At 39.3% G+C, this 19,248-nt stretch overlaps 3 protein-coding genes and 2 pseudogenes across 5 annotated transcripts; 1 reads left to right on the top strand and 4 right to left on the bottom strand.

The window, feature by feature from the left end:
* Nucleotides 1–3,176: 3,176 nt before the first annotated feature.
* LOC131332551 (disease resistance protein RPV1-like) lies at nucleotides 3,177–3,613 on the bottom strand. Its single transcript, XM_058366855.1, has 2 exons — nucleotides 3,363–3,613; nucleotides 3,177–3,270 (listed from the first exon to the last, which is right to left on the bottom strand). Exons 1-2 carry the CDS (start codon nucleotides 3,611–3,613, stop codon nucleotides 3,177–3,179), a joined length of 345 nt encoding a protein of 114 aa, XP_058222838.1.
* A 1,443-nt stretch (nucleotides 3,614–5,056) lies between these two features.
* LOC131332550 (protein NRT1/ PTR FAMILY 7.3-like) lies at nucleotides 5,057–7,398 on the top strand (annotated as a pseudogene).
* Nucleotides 7,399–7,995: 597 nt separating this feature from the next.
* LOC131334163 (uncharacterized) lies at nucleotides 7,996–8,874 on the bottom strand. Its single transcript, XM_058369056.1, has 2 exons — nucleotides 8,706–8,874; nucleotides 7,996–8,625 (listed from the first exon to the last, which is right to left on the bottom strand). The coding sequence occupies exons 1-2, from the start codon at nucleotides 8,805–8,807 to the stop codon at nucleotides 7,996–7,998; spliced, it is 732 nt and encodes a 243-aa protein (XP_058225039.1). The 5' UTR covers nucleotides 8,808–8,874.
* LOC131332549 (disease resistance protein RPV1-like) lies at nucleotides 8,874–18,662 on the bottom strand (annotated as a pseudogene).
* LOC131334164 (uncharacterized) lies at nucleotides 15,185–17,963 on the bottom strand. Of its 3 annotated transcripts, none has more exons than XM_058369058.1 (4): nucleotides 17,631–17,963; nucleotides 16,936–17,597; nucleotides 15,566–16,589; nucleotides 15,185–15,449 (listed from the first exon to the last, which is right to left on the bottom strand). In XM_058369058.1, the coding sequence occupies exons 3-4, from the start codon at nucleotides 16,217–16,219 to the stop codon at nucleotides 15,414–15,416; spliced, it is 690 nt and encodes a 229-aa protein (XP_058225041.1). In that variant the 5' UTR covers nucleotides 16,220–16,589; nucleotides 16,936–17,597; nucleotides 17,631–17,963; the 3' UTR covers nucleotides 15,185–15,413. The 3 variants fall into 3 exon arrangements, with proteins under 3 accessions (XP_058225041.1, XP_058225042.1, XP_058225040.1); XM_058369059.1 differs by having other exon boundaries at nucleotides 16,936–16,999; XM_058369057.1 differs by having other exon boundaries at nucleotides 15,566–17,597.
* Nucleotides 18,663–19,248: the final 586 nt, after the last annotated feature.

The raw sequence follows: 19,248 nt of genomic DNA, 5'->3' as shown, positions 1-19,248 counted from the left end.
ACACACGCTGTGAGTATGATCGTTGCGTTTATGTTAAGAGTCTTGATGATGGTTCCTATATTTTCTTGCTTCTTTATGTGGATGATATGCTGATTGCTGCAAAGAGTATGGTTGAGGTAAACAGGTTGAAGTCTTTATTGGGTAAAGAGTTTGACATGAAGGATTTAGGAGCAGCTAGGAAGATACTTGGGATGGAGATTCGCAGAGATAGGTTAGCTGGTAAGTTGTGGTTATCTCAAAAGAATTATGGTTATCTCAAAAGAATTATGTGGTGAAAGTGTTGGAGAGGTTTAGTATGAATAATGCCAAACCGGTTAGCACTCCATTGGCAAGTCATTTCAGATTATCTTCAGCTCAGTGTCCGGTGTCAGATGAAGAAATTGAGGATATGTCAAGGGTGCTTATGCAAGTGCAGTGGGTTGCTTAATGTATGCAATGGTTTGTACGAGGCCTGATTTGGCACATGCAGTTAGCACAGTCAGTAAGTACATGGCCAAACCAGGCAGAGAGCATTGGAAGGTAGTCACGTGGATGTTCAGATACTTGAAAGGTACTTCAGATCGCGGGATTATGTTTGGTAGGCAACGGGGTCAGATTTCAGTTGTTGGGTATGTGGATGCGGATTATGCTGGGGGTTTGGATGACAGAAGGTCTACAACTGGTTATGTGTTTACACTTGTGGGTGGGCCTATTTGTTGGAGATCTATGATACAACCTCTGGTGGCTTTATCCACTACTGAGTCTGAGTATATGGCGGTGACTGAGGCAGCTAAGGAAACATTGTGGTTGAAAGGGTTTGTTAAGGAGCTTGGCATAGATCAAGGTGGAGTTCAGTTGCATTGTGACAGTCAGAGTGCCATTTATTTGGCAAAGCATCAGGTGTATCATGCTCGAACCAAGCATATTGACGTGAGGTTTCACAAGGTGAGAGAGTTGATTGATGCAGGAGATTTGATACTGGAAAAGGTGCACACTTCTGAGAATGCAGCTAATATGTTGACAAAGACGGTTACTGCAGACAAGTTCAAGCATTGCTTGGACTTGGTTAATGTCTCCCGGTGCTAGGAAAATGGAGGCATCCCCCCAACTTATTGGATAGTGATGGTTATCTTTTGAAGGAGCGAGAGTGAATTCGCCAAGGTGGAGATTGTTAGAACTATGGCTCATATGTTATTGGGGGGTGCGGAGGGCGTTGTACGGTAGGATTCGTACAGGGGTATTTTTGGGATACAGACCAAATACCAGATTAGGGTTAGAATAGAGTCAATATAAATATTCTATGTTGTAAACCCTAATTCATACTGTGATAATAAAGAACAGCAGCCGCTCTCGCTCCCGTGGACGTACCCGATTTTGGAGAATCACGTATATCTCTGTGTTGATTCTTTATTGTTTATACTCGTAAATCGTGTGAGTGTGTGTGTCGATCCTAACAGATATGTTTATGTCTAAAGTAGGAAGATATTCATGTCTAAAGTTGTAAGTCATGCTAGATGCTTCTCCTTATGCCTATAAAAGAAGAAGCCCCCAATGTATCTATTTAGACTTGTTTCAACTTTCAAAGAATAAAATCTTATGTGCTTCCTTCTTAGATACTTTTTCTACTTCGTGTTTGCACTTGTGGCTCTAACGCTGGGCTTGAAATCAGGCTTCATGAGGAAGCTCTGTCACTACAACTTCTGTTGGTGTTGAGGCACCCCCTAACCCATTGATGGACACATAGTATTCTCCTATAGCTATGGTTCTACGGCAATTTGATTAGAAACAAAAATCATACTACCTCCATCCCAACAAGAATATCCAATCCACAAAACGAAAAGTTAAAAATAATGCATGTTTGTTAGGGAAAAAAAAAACAAACTTTTTGACGCTAGTTAATACTAGATGTCAACGGGTTCTAAATTATCAAAAATTTGGGAATTTTTCTTGACAAAAATTTACTTTTTAAGTTCCATGTTCTGTAGGATAATCTTTTTTGGGACAAAGGGAGTATACAATTTTCAGCTCCAAAATTTAGCTTAAGAGACTGGAGCCTACTAAGACTTTTTATACTTTCCGGTAGGCTACAAAATGGATTTGATGATACATTCAATTTCCGCAACATAGATAGGCTACCGAAATCCTCAGGAATAGCAGAGTCTGACTGATTGCAGTTTGCAAGACTTAAGTTTGTTAATGATTGTGACAAAGAAGCCAATGAGATGTTTATGGGGTTTGGACATTTTCTTGGTTTCGATATTAAAGACCAAAAGACAAAACCCCATGGTTTCACCTCACTTGGGGCAGAAGTCACTTGAGCTATTGCAGTTCCATCTGCATGAAGCATCCGCTAGGGAAATTCTTCAATAGCTCCTGTTAGCTGTATATTACTGAGCAGCAGTAGCCTGTAGCCTTAACTTGTGCATCCTGGTGAACATATCAGTTCGTAGGACTCCATCACACAATGTGGAAGATGATTCTGATAATACATGATGCATAGGGAGCCAAGAGAGGAGGCCGAGACAACATCTCTTCACTGCATTGTTCCCGTCTACTACTATCCATTTGTTGGCGCGCAGCATCTCCAGAATTATGTCTCTTTGATTTTTTCACAGTAAAGAATGACTCCACTGGTACATCTTCATCTGTCCAATTGAGGGTGAGGCCTTCGATTGTTTCCGTACCCTATTTGTGGAAACCAAAAAAATAAAATAAAACATTGTGTAACAAGAACAACTAGGAACAATGAAAAACGTACGAGATCATAGTTCTTACTGTTTTTTCAGTTAATCCATCAATCGAATCCTTCACCTGCCACAATCTGCTACATTTCCCAAGGTCACTGGGTGATTCTTGTCATACAATTTCTCTTCCCATGTCTTTAAGCATTTGATGCATTATCAGCTTGTTGGATTCATCAATAGTCAAGAGACATCTATCAACAAGATTTCGAATCCCAACTTCTATGTAGAAATCACGACCATCCAGTATCGTAGTAGCGTAGTGTGTACTCTTTCCAACAAAGAAACAGGAAATATCAAGAAACAGAGCTTTCTCATGGTCATCCACTAAGGTATCATAACTAATTTTAAGTTTTCTAACCGTCATTGAATTGGGATTTGCTTCCAGTTTCCTTAATGTACTTTCCCACACATCTTCTTTTGTGCCAAATAAACCACCACCCAAAACTTCAAGAGCTAAAGGACCCCCATCACAATAGTGTACGTACAACCCTTTCTGAGAGCTCCAAAGTAACCTTCCTTGGGATATTTTTTTTCAAAGGCATGCAAACTGAAAAGGATTTAGTGATTCATACTCGCTTAATTTCTTAACCTTATGCGCCTTATATAATTAACTTGTTTGTCTTAAGCAATTGCTCACACCTTCTTGTTGTTATCATGATTTTGCTTCCTGGATGGAACCAATCTCGCATTATGCCGAAAGCATTTAATTGGTCCATGTCATCTACATCATCAAGAACAACTAGTACTCTTTTACGACAAATGAGATCTCCAATTTTGGCCTTTCTTCCCTTGAAAATGTTGGAAATTAGTTGTTTCTGCAACGAAACCAAACCATTGGGTTTTCCGGCTGCTTCGTGAACATCTGCAAGAAAGCTGGAGCTACCATGCATGAAAGCTTCCGAAGTTTACGTTATAAACAGTCTTGGCTATAGTAGTTTTTCCTATTCCAGCCATCCCACAGGTGACAGATCGTCATTGTGCCAACATCATTTGATTCATCTTGTAACCATAAATTGATGTCTTTCACATGAGAATCCAATCGGTGGGGTTAAGTGACCCCACTTCACTACATGTAGCTCCGCCCAATGGCGACACTATAAGGAAACTAGTGGGGTCGGCTGACTCCTGGAAAGAAATTAAAATGCTACTACCATTATGTTATGCATTTCTATTAGTTGGAGTAATATTTGAACCCCTTAGAAATTGTTTATGACCCCATCGTAGTGTGCATATTGCAAAGTATTAGGTAATTTTTTTTCGTTGAAACAATACACAACTTCTCTTCTTCTTTTTTCAATTTTTAATTCCTGATATTTGTGCCAGCTTAAGCGCACCTCGACTAATGACAGACTAGAGACTCAATTCCACCATCCACTAGCATGGAGTCCAATTAAAGCTAGGGCAATGCCGGTATGGCCTAACCATTAAGAGTTGAATCCACCTGGGAGCTGGGAAGTTTCGAATCTGAGATCTTAAGAAGTAACTATATGCATCTATGGTGCTCTTGGATCCTTGGATTTCGGATTTTCTGGCCGTTTAGGAGGAACGAATCGACGGTTTCTCAGCGGCTTGGGGTTCGCGATTTTGATGGGATTGGACGGCGTGGATCTCTGTTCGTCTAGATGTCTGGTGGTTTCAGTTCTTGGCCTTGAGGGTGGTGTCCGGTTGCCTGTGGGGGAGGTGGTTGGCATTGAAGCATGCGGCAGCGGTGGCAATCTGTTTTGGAATGGGATTAGGGGTGTGGGCTGGTTCTGGCACGTTTGGGCTGGGCCTGACCCTTTTGAGTTGTATTGTCACATTTGAGCTGTTAGGACCTTGGGTGTTTTATGGGCTTGGCTCAATAGATGTGGGCTTGTCTCAACATGTGCTTTCTTGTTTGGTTTCTTATCAATCTCGGATTTGGGTATCGGGTGGGCACAGGATCATCTCTAGATTTAGGAATTTTTGGTTCTTAGATTTGGCGATATGATGCCATCATCCATTTTTCTTTAATCTTTGTAACAATTTCAAAAATTATAAAAAAAAAATTGCCTTTCAAAAAAAACAAGGTCGCCCTGCAATCCGACATAGCACTGGAGCATGGTTTGCTGGAATTCTAATACTAGGTAAGTCCCTGTAAATTATTAAGCGTGTCTAACTACCGAATTAGCAGTTCTAAGTAATTAAGGTCACTATCTCACATAATTTAGAGGTTTTCTGGATTCCGCTCCCTGTCCATGGACAACAACTCTATTTCTTTGATTGAATGAATGATGAAATAGTTAACCAAGGGCTTGCTACACTGGCATTCTTTGGGGTTGGGGTCAACTTGGTGCTGTTTTCTTACAAGAGTGATGGGCCAAGACAATGCTGAGGCTGCAAACAGTGTTAGCAAATGGACCGGCACTGTCTACATCTTCTCCCTCCTTGGTGCTTTCCTTAGTGACTCTTATTGGGGACGATACAAGACTTGTGCCATTTTTCAAGCTATCTTTGTCGTTGTAAGTTATCGCAACAACTATTTTTCATCGAGTTCAGCTTCTCTTCGTTAGACAGATATTTTCTCTGATTCCCATTATTTTATCCTAGGCCCTCTCCCGTCCTTCGATCATGAGAATTTTCACATTACTTCTATCTTTGTATTGTAATGAATTAGTACATGTTTGAGTCATTTCGTATTCACGTGGGCATGTTTGATGACAGGATTTGGTATCACTATCACTTTCGTCCTATATTTTCTTAGCCAAGCCTGCTGGTTGTGGGGATGAAAAAACTCTATGTGGGTCCCACTCGAGCACCCAACTCAAATTGTGCTACGTGTCAATTTACCTAATTGCCCTTGGAAATGGAGGGTACCAACCCAACATTGCAACATTTGGAGCAGATCAATTTGATGAAGAGGACTCCAAGGAAGGGCACTACAAGGTGGCCTTTTTAAGCTACTTCTACTTGGCCTTGAACTTTGGCTCCCTCTTTTCAGACACCATTTTGGGCTATTTTGAGGACAAAGGCATGTGGACCCAAGGCTTTTGGGCCTCTGCTGGGTCTGCCACTTTGGCTATGGTATTGTTTCTCGTGGGGACCCCTAGGTACAGGCATTTCACTCCTAGAGGGAATCATCTCTCTAGATTCTGTCAAGTGGTGGTGGCTGCAGCAAGGAAATGGAAGGTTGAGATGCCAAAAAGTGGAGAGGATCTATTTGAAGTGAGTGGAAAGGAATGTTCAAACCCATGGATTCATGTAAGTTCAGCATTATATATATCAACAAAGATTATTTATTTCTATATAGTGATCCCAAGACTTGTGGAAGTAATCTACACTTGGAAATTTGAAAACGGAAATTAACTAAATACTCTGTGTTAACTTTGGCAATGGTCCCTGTGTTCCAATCGTATCACGACATATATGTTGTTCAAAAGAAAACTTTAAGTACATGCATCATATTTTGGGGACCATATACAAACAATTGGGACATGGAGGACCCAAATCGTACAATACAGATACTAATCTTGAACTTCACTTTGTATGTACAGATTCTTGGATAGAGCAACAATTATCCCATCAAAGGAATACACTATGCAAGCCAAGGAATGTCACAATCCTTGGAGGATTTGCCCAGTGACGCAAGTTGAAGAAGTGAAATGCATACTTAGACTCCTACCAATTTGGCTCTGCACAGTTCTGTATTCAGTAGTCTTCACCCAAATGGACTCTCTCTTTGTGGAGCAAGGCGCAGCAATGAAAACTACCATTTCGAGCTTCCACATTCCTCCAGTGAGCATGTCCAGCTTTGACATCCTCAGCGTTGCGACTTTCATCTTTGTTTACAGACAAGTTTGAGGATTTCATTGACTAGACAAGAAAGTGTACATCACGTTAATAAGGACAATGGGTGGAACTTTAAACTTGCTTCCTTTGAGGAATGAAAAAATTCACTTAAGATTTAGTTTTAGAATGATAACACAATTGGATTTGATTTAGTTTAAAGCTGTTGATCAAGTTAGATTGATGTGGTAAAGTTTTGCTCCTAATAAATAGATGTTTTGGCTCCACCCTTGTTACAGGCGAGTTCTCGATCCCCTGGTTGCTAGGCTACGAAAGTCTAGCCCTAGAGGCCTCACTGAGCTACAAAGAATGGGGGTCGGTCTAATCATAGCGATAGTGGCTATGGTTGCAGCAGGGATAGCGGAGCATTTCAGGCTAAAACATCCGCAAAAGACTTGCACCAACTGTGACGGTTCGAGTTCCTTGAGCATTTTCTAGCAAGTCCCACAATACATGCTCATTGAAGCATCCGAGGTTTTCATGTACGTCGGGCAGCTGGAGTTCTTCAATTCGCAGGCGCCAGACGGATTGAAGAGCTTTGGGAGTGCACTATGCATGACTTCAATTTCACTAGGGAACTACGTGAGTAGTTTGCTGGTGAGTATAGTGATGAAGATCTCTACTGGGGATGAGATGCCTGGTTGGATCCCGGGCAACCTTAACAGAAGCCATTTGGTCAATTTCTACTTCTTCTTGGAAGCCTTGACAACAGCTGATCTTGTGGTCTATATCATATGCGCAAAATGGTACAAGTATATCAAGTTTGAAGGTATCAATAATGAAGACAACAATGGAGAATTTAGGGTGTAGCTATTGGGGCTCGTACATGTTCTTTTGATTGTGAAGGAGAGAGGAAAAATAAATGGGGAAGGGAGAGAGAGTACTTAGCAAATGCAGTGTTCATGCCTCTACGTTGAGCATGGAGTTGTTGCAAAACTAAAGAAAGGGTGATGTTAGCCTATATGTTTGTACACGGAGCTTCTGGTATCAATCACTATCTATAAAACCAATGTTGAATATCCGATTTGAGTTAGAAATCTGTCTTATAAACTGGCCCATCGGATGAACTCTTTTCGGGCCGTCTGTTTGACAGGCCAACAAAATGAACTGCTCATTGTTTGTACGGGAAGCAGCGAAAAAGCCATTTAGAGACGAATGGAATTCAACCATTGTTTGAAAATTTAACGAGCTTAAAAAATGTATCCTGGCATATCTCATACTAACTATGATTTCAAGTCCCAATCCAAAGGTAGGTTTAGGGCTATGACAGCTATCGTTAAAAAATTCACAACACCGAATTTGGTCACAACATTGATGTTAATGATATAACACTGACAGATAAGGGGTAATGTGAATTCAAAGCATAGTAATTTGAATATACAACAGTTGCATACCTGGAATGGACCCTTTCCCCTTGTTAGAACTTAGGTATGACCGCAAAGACACAAGATCTCTGATTCGGCGATTCCTATTCGTCTCCAAAAAAGTTTTTGTACCAACGCGATGAAGTCCAGCTGTCATCAGAAGAGCACAATTTATGGAACTTGTGATTATGATTGCAGAGGAAAAACGAACCCCGTTTCACCTCATATTCTGACAAATCAATGCCGCTTATAATACTCTGACAACAAGGATCAACGTTCTTGTATGAAGTTCTCTCTGCCTTTTCTTCATCATACACAAGGTCGAACCCCACCTCCTGTACCAGAAAAAATCCTTTCTCAAGCACTAAAATATCCACTTCATCGCCCAATTCCAACTGATTCCCAATCTTCCAATGACTTAACCACAACATACTATCATCAATTCCGGGCATGCCCATAAACGTTGGGCTGTAGAACCATCTCAGATTCTTGGTTTTATTACTGATTCTAATGTGTAACTCATTCAACCATGTGGTGCGGACATCATGGGCACTTCCATCAATTGTGTAGTATGCATACAAGATACAGATATTAAAGCCTAGGATCCTTAGATTAGGAAGCGGAAGTGGAGCCATCTGCATAGATATCAAGGGTCCTACGCTCTTAGTGCTGAACCAATCGGGAACCTCACTCCCTGGAATGTAAGTGCCGAAAATACTGCATTCATAGAGTCCCTGAACCATGCAATCACAAGTTTTCTTTAGTTACAATACAGAAGGGCGGGCACGCGCCCACACACACACACACAGAGCACCTGGAGGAGAACTTTTCTGTAAGTTGTTGAGAATGTATCGAACAAATCCACCTTAACATCTCCGAGCGATTCCAAGTTAAATAGCCTCAAACGGTTGATCATTTCAGCATCAGTGTTTCCCAAGGGTTCTAATTTGAACAAACCCTGAACTTCAACTAGTCTGTAGCATTCACAATTCCACAGATCCAGTGACCTTGACAGATACCCTTTCCAGTGACCAACATTTGTCCAATATCAACTCTGTTAAGGTTGTTGGAAGCTCCGAAAGTGATTGGAGCCTTGTGCAATCATTTAGCCTAAGAGACTGGAGCCTACTAAGACCTTTTATACTTTCCGGTAGGCTACAAAATGGATTTGTTGATACATTCAGTTTCTGAAACATAGATAGGCTTCCGAAATCCTCAGGAATAGCAGAGTCTGACATATTGCAGTTTGCGAGACTTAAGTTTGTTGACAATTGTGACAAAGAAGCCAATGAGAAGTTTATGGGGTTTGGACATTTTCTTGGTTTTGATATTGAAGACCAAAAGACAAAACCCCATGGTTTCACCTCACTTGGGGTAGAAGTCACTCGAGCTATTGCAGTTCCATCTGCATGAAGCAGCTTCAAAGATTTCATCGTGCGTAGGCCCGTAGGCAGCTCATCGAGCCTTGAGCAACCAGAGACAATGAGTTCTTCTAGACGTTTAAGAAGACAGATTCTTCTTGGAAGTTTCCTCAGATTTCTGCAGCCTCTTAAATTCAGCAAAACAAGTCTCCCCAATACCCCGATGGATTCATGAACCTCACTTAAATTTATGCAGGATTTAAGAATCAACCTCTCAAGATTAGGGATTTGTGAGAAGTTAGGCGTACCGATAAGCCTATGCGAATGACTGAGATTGAGGATTTTCAATAACTCCAGTAACTGTAAACAAATACAAAAGAAAGTAGTCAGTTCCAATTTTTTTCTCAAGCCCAGATAAGGATTCATATATTTTAAAAAATGTCATACCTTGGTTCCCTTCCAAAATTGTTGCAGGCTGCTATTGCGCATGTCAAGAGCAATCAGGCTCTCCATAGGAAACGCACTGGGTATGGATTTAAAAGTGGATCCACGCCAATACAACCATCTTAACCTCTAGGGAAATTCTTCAAAAGCTCCTGTTAGCTCTATATTACTGAGCTGCAGTAGCCTTAACTTGTGCATCCTGGTGAACATATCAGTTCGTAGGACTACATCACATGGTGTGGAAGATGATTGTGATAATGCATGATTCAAAGGGAGCCAAGAGAAGAGGCCGAGGCGACGTCTCTTCACTGCATTGTTCCCGTCCACCACTCTCCATTTGTCAGCAGCATCTCCAGAATTACGTCTCTTTGATTTTTTCACAGTAAAGGACTCCACTGGTATATCTTCATCTGTCCAATTGAGGGCGAGGCCTTCTATTGTTTCCGTACCCTATTTGGGGAAACCCAAAAAAAAAAAAACCATTGTATAACAAGAACAACTAGGAAAAATAAAAAAACGTATGAGATCATAGTCCTTACTGTTTTTTCAGTTAATACATCAATCGAATCCTTTGCCCACCACAATCTGCTGCGTTTCCCAAGGTCACTTGGTGATTCTTGTCGTACAATTTCTCTTCCCATGTCTTTAAGTATCTGATGCATTATCAGCTTGTTGGATTCATCAATAGTCAAGATTTTGAATCCCAACTTCTGTATAGAAATCGCAACCATCCAGTATCGTACTAGCGTAGGTTTTACTTTTTCCAACAAAGAAACAGGCAATATCAAGAAATAGAGCTTTATCATGGTCATCCTCTAAGGTTTCATAACTAATTTTAAGTTTTTTAGCGATCACTGAATTGGGAATCGCTTCCAGTTTCCTTAATGTACTTTCCCACACGTCTACTTTTCTGCCAAATAAACAACCGTCCAAAACTTCAAGAGCTAAAGGAACCCCATCACAATAGTGTACAACCCTTTCTGAGAGCTCCAAGTCACCTTCCTTGGGATATTTTTGTTCAAAGGCATGCAAACTGAAAAGAATTAGTGATTCATACTTGCTTAATTTCTTAACCTTATGCGCCTTATATAACTTATGTGTCTTAAGCAATTGCTCACACCTTGTTGTTATCATGATTTTGCTTCCTGGATGGAACCAATCTCGCATTATGCTGAAAGCATTTAATTGGTCCACGTCATCTACATCATCAAGAACAACTAGTACTCTTTAACGACAAATGAGATCTCTAATCTTGGTGATTCCTTCGTCAACACAGCCAATTTTTGCCTTTCTTCCCTTGATAATGTTGGAAATTAGTTGTTTTTGCAACGAAACTAAACCATTGGGTTTTCCTGCTGCTTCGCGAACGTCCGCAAGAAAGCTGCAGCTACCATGAAACCTTTCGAAGTTTAGGTTATAAACAGTCTTGGCTATAGTAGTCTTTCCTATTCCAGCCATCCCACATATCATCATTGTGCCAACATCATTTGACTCATCTTGTAACCATGAATTGATGTCTTTCACATGAGATTCCAATGCAATTTGGTATCTGGGAACATTTAGTGCTATGCGATTCAACTTCTCCCAATCACTCTAACAATGCGCTGAATAAACTTTGACTCGTGCCTGCAAAAGTAAACTGCTATGTCTTGATATATAGCAAAGGAAAAAGAATCATCTCAAGATGCAAGAACATGGAGCGATGCTCCATCTGCAACTTGAACAAGCATGTTCATGACAGGTAGTTCTTCTTGATTATGTTGGAAATTGTCCCACATCGGTTAATTATCTCCTCCAAAACTAGTATATGAGCTTGGGAAGCCTCTCCACTCTTTGCCAATTGGTTTGGAGTTTGATGTTTTAGCATAGTATCAGAGCTAGGTTTTCGGAGACTTTTGGACAAGACTCTATGTCGTTAATGGTTGGTTCTCCCTTTGTTTTTTGTTAATAGTTGATTGTTGTGTTGAATCGTTTGTTTAACTCACCACGTGCGGGGGAGTGTTGAAGCTTGTCCCAGAGAAAGAGAGAGAGAGAGAGAGAGAGAATGGCAGGAACATAAATTGCAACCTCTGAAACGAAGAATCTGCCTAGGCTCACAACCATAATCATACTCAAAGTTGAACTTCATGTATTTGTACGTTCTACATTTTATTTTTATTTTTTTGTGTCAATTCTATTCTGTCACAGTGCGGCTTTTCTTTCAAACCATTCATGAACTATACTTCCTAAAAAAATTCGCCTTTTGTTCTACATTGTAGAAATCCTTTAAACTCCTACTCCAATGATCATGTTTGCATCTAGGTTTTTAGTAATTCCATGTAGTATTTGCAATCTCAAAAGGGAACTGATTTTCGCGCTCCAAGATTACAAAAAGATGGAGCGCCTGCGGTACAATAAACTATTTTACATGTCAAGTTCCAAATGTCAACATAATACAATTGCTGCTATGACTACTACACCCATACAATTTGTTGTACTATTCAATCTCATTCAGAGGTAAACCTTTTGATAGGGAACTCACTTCAGAAAACTATTATTACCTCCAAAATCGATTCCTATGAAGAACAATATCCTGTAGCACGAAACCATGAAATTATACATGTCAAAACTGCACAAAAGCTAATGCTACTAGCCTCTTCTAAAGATAAAAGCCGCAAATTACAAATTCTAAGCATATTCTTTGGTGCAACGTTAGTTTTGCCATTTTGTGATCACATGTAGAGAACTCAGAGTGCTTTTATGTTATTGTGGCAATTTTTTACTTCCTTAGTTTGTGCCCCTTATGGAATTCCAGAAATCTTAATACATAGAGCAAGAATGTGGCATCTAGCTAGGCACTTGTCCATGAAAGGGGAATAAATTGCATCTGATGCTGGGAAGCTGCAAACCACTTTTTGCCTAAGAAAGAAATTGAGAAAATTACCGATCTTCCAAGACCTCCCCTTCCAAATTGCCTACTTCTCTGAGAGCAGCCTTCCACCTCTCAATCTTGGCCATCCCCTCTTTCTTCCTTTCACCTATTTCAGCCTTGAAGTGCTCTTCATGTCTCGTGAATGCTGTTGCAAAACTTCCGGTCTGGTTTCTAACTTCGGATGGATGCACATGGTAGAATATAGGGAGAATTATATGACCAACAGTCTTCTTGCGTTCAAGGATTTTCAAAAGTTCATCCAGACACCATCTTGAAGATGCATAGTCTTTTGAGAAGATGATAACTGAAACCTTTGACTCTTGAATTGCCTTATCCAATCCTAACTCAATATCTTCTCCGATCTCAAGTTCGTCATCATCCCTGAATGTGCGAAATCCTGCATACATCATAGCTGTGTGGAGGTGATCAGTGAAGGTCTTCCGGGTGTCTTTGCCTCTGAAACTCAAGAACATGTGATAAGAACACCGAGACATCAGTGTCGGGGATTCTTGGAATCTCACACTCACAGCAGCCATTGGATAAATGAGGAATATATGGGGTCTGCGATAGCACAAGGGGCAACCTTATAACATATCAGGAAACAAGTGATGAACCAAAATACTGAAGAATAACAATAAATAAAATCTCAAACAAAATCTAAAACTATGACATGAAAATGCTTATACAGGAGATTCTACTCAGGGCTGGTGGCAAGTTTAAACTGTTCAAAGACAACTCGCTTCAGAAAGGTCATAACCCTTAAAATCGGTGTAGGTAGAAGTTATTTATCTAGTCTTACTTAAATATTTCCACTTGTTTCTCGCTCAACTCTTGTTTTTGTTTAGCTAATTACCAATGCCGTGAATGATTCCATGTACAGAACAACCTACGGAACACTTGGAGAAATGTAGGAGCTGACAGTGGCTGTCCCATACTCAATGTCATGCCCAACTTTTTAAGTTAAATGCCCTTGTTCTAGTTTGGCACATGGTTTCATCTTGAAAAACATAATGACGACATTGCAACCGCTGGCAAAGCCAGCAACCAGCACACCCCTTAAGCAGCCAGGAATGGAGTTTGAGCCTGCGATTTTCAAAGATTACTGTTGTGGGGTTAACTGTATGGAACTAATAGATAGTCATTCATACCCTTCTAGTTTAGCACAAGTAACAAAACCAAAGTATTCCTATGCTGGGACATACTTTCAAAGATTGCTATATAAACTCTTTAAGAAATCATGATCCTCAGTCAATGTTGGCAACAAGACTATTATAGTAAGCTTATTCATCAATTCGTGTTTCGTTCAGGTTTTCCCTTTGGTGTTTTCATGGAACTCCCATCTGTGAAGGTTATTCTCCACTCATTTTCGATTTGTATTCAGTTCTTGAAAGAACAATATGAGTATCCCTTCTTGAGTTTTATATGTTCTGATCCGGGTTTTCCAGAGTTGAAAAAAACAGTTGCTAATGTCTTGCTCTTAGAGGCTCGGGTTTCTTTCTTTTCCCTGAAGCCTCACAGAAAACCAACAAAACAAAAACATAATTCAACCCTGAGGATTGGAGATAACTCCAGGGAAATGGAAGAGTGCCTTTCAAGCTCCAAAGGCATGGTTTATCCCCAGCCCCAGGCTCATGTTTTATTTATGTGTAATAGGCTTTGATACTTCAACCGTTAGTGCTATACTATTGTGCTTATGCCACTTGCTGCCTTGCATTCACAAATATTAAAAAGCAATGTTCTAAAAATCGCTATACTCTAGTCAAGCGAAAAAGGGGCGTCTGGCGCCTAGGTGAGTATAATGCACCAACTAATGCCTAATCTAGATGTTGGACCACCGCCTAGCGCCTAGGCGGGGAAGGCCTAGGCAGCCGGCTGACTTTTTGAACACTTATCAAAAGTTGTCTAAACTGAAGTACTGTAATACTATAAAGATCCAATCATGTTGGATATATGATCAAAAAAATATTTATTATGTTGGATATGACCAAATAGTTCTGCATATTCTAATGTACTACGGATAAGATTATTTAAGAATATTTCTTCCACTGGTAGTTGTAAACAAACTAATAAGAATCTCTTTTGATAGTTAAACATCTGGCTATACATTCTTAAAATTTTTGATTGCACGTGTTGCTAATGTATCTATATATAGGAATTGGATATCTTTCTTTGAATCTTGAGACCCCCACGAATGATTTGCAGAAAAAAACTGAATTTTAGTTCTGGGGTTATTGTAACAAGAGGGTTGGGCACACGCGATGCGTGTGCAAGTCGAATTTTCATAACATTTGTGAAAATTTGATCACATAATAAGTGGGAAGTATTTTTACAAAAACGTTGTGAAAATCCGACTTGCACACGCATCGCGTGTGCCCAAGCCTCTAGTATTTGTTATTAGCAAATACGCACATTAGCTAGAATTCATCATTCCAAAGTAAGAACGGGTTCAGCGATTTAAAGATTGTACACTGATGTTTTGCCTTCATTAAACATCGGTTTTGCCTTAATTATCATGTCTTGTAATTAGCTTTTCTTATTATGCACAGGCGAAATTAACATAATCTATCAACATAACTAAAAGAAAACATCCATAGTGGAAGCAATAAATATGGAAAAAAATATCCAAACTGAACAGTAATAAAAAAAAGAAACAACTCTTGGTACAATAATGCTAAATTTTAAAAATGAGTTATGATGACAATCTCATACTCATATCTAAACTATTAAAGCACAATGAACTCCTAAAACAAAAATAAATTGACAAATTCAAATAATTGGATAGCATGCAACTCCAAATATTGTAGAGCTATAGTTCATCAAATTCCAATCTTCGCTTCGCTACCTGCAAAAGGAACACATAAGAACATTTAATCGTTTGTTAGTGTATGATTTGTATTGAAGTAAAAATTTATTGAATGGGTAACAAACAATTTTTTCTTAAAAAATATATATTATTACCTTTTGTCGAGGTTTTTTTCCCTGCTTCTCCTCTTGTTCTGTAAATTGTTGCTCTACTGCGTCCAAAGCTTCTGAACAAATGATATCAGTCTCAATCTCCTCAAGCATATCTCCCAATGCTCTCATATCCATGAAATTTAGTTTCAAGTTTTTGAAGATTGTTGCTTTAGGCCATGTGGGCGGAAGGTTATTAACTATAGCCTGAACCAAATTCTCAATGTTTGGCTTGCAGCCTTTTTTCCTTAGACTATGAAATTGATTTTCTTTATTTTGAATGTGCGCCCTCACAGTTGAATTTGGCATTATTGGCCCTTGCTCAAACGTCATCCACAAATAGTGGACATTATGCTCGTCTTCCATCAAAGCATTCATTAAATGTGTAGCATTTTCTATAACATGTCTTTGAAATATTGTTCGCTTCACATGCATCCAGCTTGGTGATAGAAGGTCTACTATTTTTCCTATAAGGTATTGTTCACTTATATTTTCTCCAACATTTTGCAAGGCTCGACATGTCTCTATTTTTTGTCGAACAAAATTTTTAACTGGTAAGCCCTCCCTCTGACGTTTAGATTCAAAATCATATATTGCATTCAACATTTCTAAGTGATCATTACGACACAAATATGGAGGAGGCCTCATGAAAACCTGCATAAAATATTATATATACAGTTATTTGAACCTAAAAGTTCTCAAGCGAAACAATTTACGACCCATGTAAGTTTAAAAACTTATTTAGAATCTTTGTCAGGGTAAAAAAAAAAAAGGTGTTCATAATCATGTACCGGTTTAGCCTCTCCATAAATCGCATCTTTCATTTGAAGATTTTTTTTTTTAAAAAAAAGTACACCAACTTGCATGCGTATATAACAAATTATCTTTAAAATGTGGAAGGGAAAGAAAATAGAAGTTATAAGCATCATACTTTTTTTTTTCCATTGGCACCACTTGGCTGCTCATTTTTCTTGCCCTTTGTGGTTGCTATTTGTCTTTGTTGTGTCATTTCTCCTTACCTTCGATTTTCCTATTAATAATTGAATAGACGAAAATATTGGTTACAAAAATAATGTTGTGAGCAGCCCCCTCAAGTAAAGGGAATGAAATATAGGGAAAGAAGGGCTGTAAATGAATTCAGTCCTACGTCATTTTTTTGGTCACTATCCGTTCTTCACATTTGACAATAGAAAAATATGAATTATGTATATTTGTACGAGAAACAAATCCAACTAACCAAATCTTTTTTTTGGAATCCAATTGCATTTCTTTATGCACAGGAAACAAATCCAACTAACCAAAATCCAATTACTATATACGGAAAACGAAACACAGCTTTAGGCACTACAATAGATGAAGCAGAGAGGAAATCATACCTTGTGGTCAGCAGAACTGAGTGGTGCGAGTTCCGAATTACTTTCAATTGTTAAAACCTTAAACCTGCCAAATGAATTCGCACATAAAGGATGAGTGAAGCATGGGTTATGAACTCATAATACGAACAAAAATGCATCCGAATTCCAGAAATTTCGTAACAAATGACATCATAATTGTTCAGTTCAAAGAAAAAGAAATTGAGAATGAGCATAGTGCCATGAAAGGAATTCAACCACCTATGACATCAACTAAAATTTTAGTGAACCCAAATGGATAAAAGGTACGAAACAGTTTCTCGTTTTTTTCTTTTCTTCCATGTTTGACTAAGACTCAGTTTCTAAATTGCTGGTTTAAAGAGAAGGCTCAATTTCTAGACCATAAGATCCCCCTTTTTCTTTATCTTTTTTCTGATTTTTTAAAATGAACCTCCACAATAACATTCATAAGCCAACTTGATATACCCACCAGGCCACCAAAATCATCCTAATCAAACTTCGAAAACCTCTAAACAACATCAAAACCAAGGTCATACCGTAAACCCCAAAAGCCAGAATTCAGAAAAATTACAAAACCCAGAAGCATTGGTGCATACCCAGTTCACAAAATAGCAAATTTTCACACAACCATCAAAAACCCAAGAGAGATTGGCAGTCAATTGTACCTACAATTTTAGGGAAAAATTGAATCAACGTACTTGGTTGAAATTCCTGAAGGCCTGTGATCAACAATTGACTCCCGTCTCTAAACCTCGTCTCTGGAAGATGGCCCTCGTCTCTGAACCTGGCCTCTGAAAGGCGCATATGAGAGAGAATGGGGTATTCATAGCCCATGAGAGTGAGAGAGAGAGAGAGAGAGAGAGAGAGAGAGAGAGAGAGAGGGGGTGGGGTTGTGGGAGAGAGGCGTGGGCGGTTGAGGAGTTGGGAGAGAGAGAGCGGTTGAGGAGTTGAGAGAGAGAGAGAGAGAGAGAGAGAGATGGATGCCAGCAGGTGTGTTTCAAGAGTAGTGGGGTTTTGAAGTAGTAGTGGGGTTGGAGATGGACCGGTTTTTTTTCCCTCCCCCATTCTCTCTCTCTCTCTCTATTGAGGACATCTGGACATGCCTGGCAGGTGTTTTTTTTTTGGTTAAAATGTCTAATATATCTCCAAAACTAGCTATTTTGTTTTGTGTGGTTTTTCTCTTTAGAGGGTATTTTAGGAAAGAAAAATACATGACAAAGGGAGGAGACATCAAAGGGTGCTTTCCGTTTATATATTAGAATAGATGATGATGATGAGTGCTTTTTGGACTCCAATCATTTCGAAATAGGGTAGCTTTTATGTTGAAATTTTAGTTCATGAAAAATATAGATCCCCATATTAGGGTTCGCTTTAGGTTCATCCAGAAAACTAAGGGCCAGCCCTGATTTCTAATCATATCGAAATCCCATCTCATAATTCCATCAAATTTAGACATTCCAAATCACATTCAATCAGATATGCGCTTTACTTCCACACAGAGAGAGAGAGAGAGAGAGAGAGAGAGAACAAGTACTCCACCACACTTCATATAATTGGCAAGGAGGAGTTCGAATGAGGGAAAAGGCTACCTTACTTTACAAAAAGAAATGATGCCAGTAGGGCCTTTGATCACATGGATTGAGTTATGATACTTTCCAGAATTTCCCCACCCTCCTCCTTTTTCTTCTCATTTACAGGTTTTCTTGACCCACATGTAGCAATGAAAATCTTGCCCTGTTCGTAGAATTTGACGTGAATCACACACTCATATATATCATCTGTGGCATGACCGGAGTTCAGTTCATGTCCAGTTTTATTATGGTTCAGTCCGGTCATGTTTTGAGATGTTGTGGGCCCCTCCTAGACTCACAACAATGATCGGAATCGTTCATTTTGTAGAACTCGTTTAATATGTCATCCACACCAAAGTTTGATCGAACATCAATAGATACATGAACGAAACAAATTTGTACAAGAAAAAAGCAATTACAAAAATTAAGTTAAAATTAATAATTGCCCATTTTTTTCCTATACAAATCTTTTCATTCATGTACCTATTAATGTTTGATAAAACTAATTTTTGGCATGGATGACATATTCGACGAGTTTTACAAAATGAACAATTTCGATCATTATTGTGAGCCCGAGAGAGGCCCACAACAGTCTAAAATTAGACTGGACTGGACCATAATAAAACTGGACATGAACTCAACCTGATGCGTGGTACGTCTTTATCTCAATATATCCTTGCTATAGGATCTCGTACAATGTGTCAATGTATTTCTCATTATGCGTGTGTTCACAGGAGTAATTTAT

Source organism: Rhododendron vialii, chromosome 7a (genome assembly GCF_030253575.1).
Source record: "Rhododendron vialii isolate Sample 1 chromosome 7a, ASM3025357v1".
NCBI lineage: Eukaryota > Viridiplantae > Streptophyta > Magnoliopsida > Ericales > Ericaceae > Rhododendron > Rhododendron vialii.
The sequence above is the reverse complement of the archived record's forward strand: the minus strand, read 5'-3'. Positions and strand labels throughout refer to the sequence as shown.

Bases quoted from the DNA above. Each gene is read 5' to 3' on its own strand.
- LOC131334163 (XM_058369056.1), bottom strand. From the start codon at position 8,807: ATGATCAACCGTTTGAGGCTATTTAACTTGGAATCGCTCGGAGATGTT. The intron at 8,626-8,705 runs GTGCTCTGTGTG...TGCATGGTTCAG, and splicing joins ACAGAAAAGTTCTCCTCCAG to GGACTCTATGAATGCAGTAT.
- LOC131334164 (XM_058369057.1), bottom strand. From the start codon at position 16,219: ATGCAGGTTTTCATGAGGCCTCCTCCATATTTGTGTCGTAATGATCAC. The intron at 15,450-15,565 runs GTAATAATATAT...TTCCTTTTGCAG, and splicing joins GAAAAAAACCTCGACAAAAG to GTAGCGAAGCGAAGATTGGA.
- LOC131332551 (XM_058366855.1), bottom strand. From the start codon at position 3,613: ATGCATGGTAGCTCCAGCTTTCTTGCAGATGTTCACGAAGCAGCCGGA. The intron at 3,271-3,362 runs GTGTGAGCAATT...AATCCTTTTCAG, and splicing joins ATCATGATAACAACAAGAAG to TTTGCATGCCTTTGAAAAAA.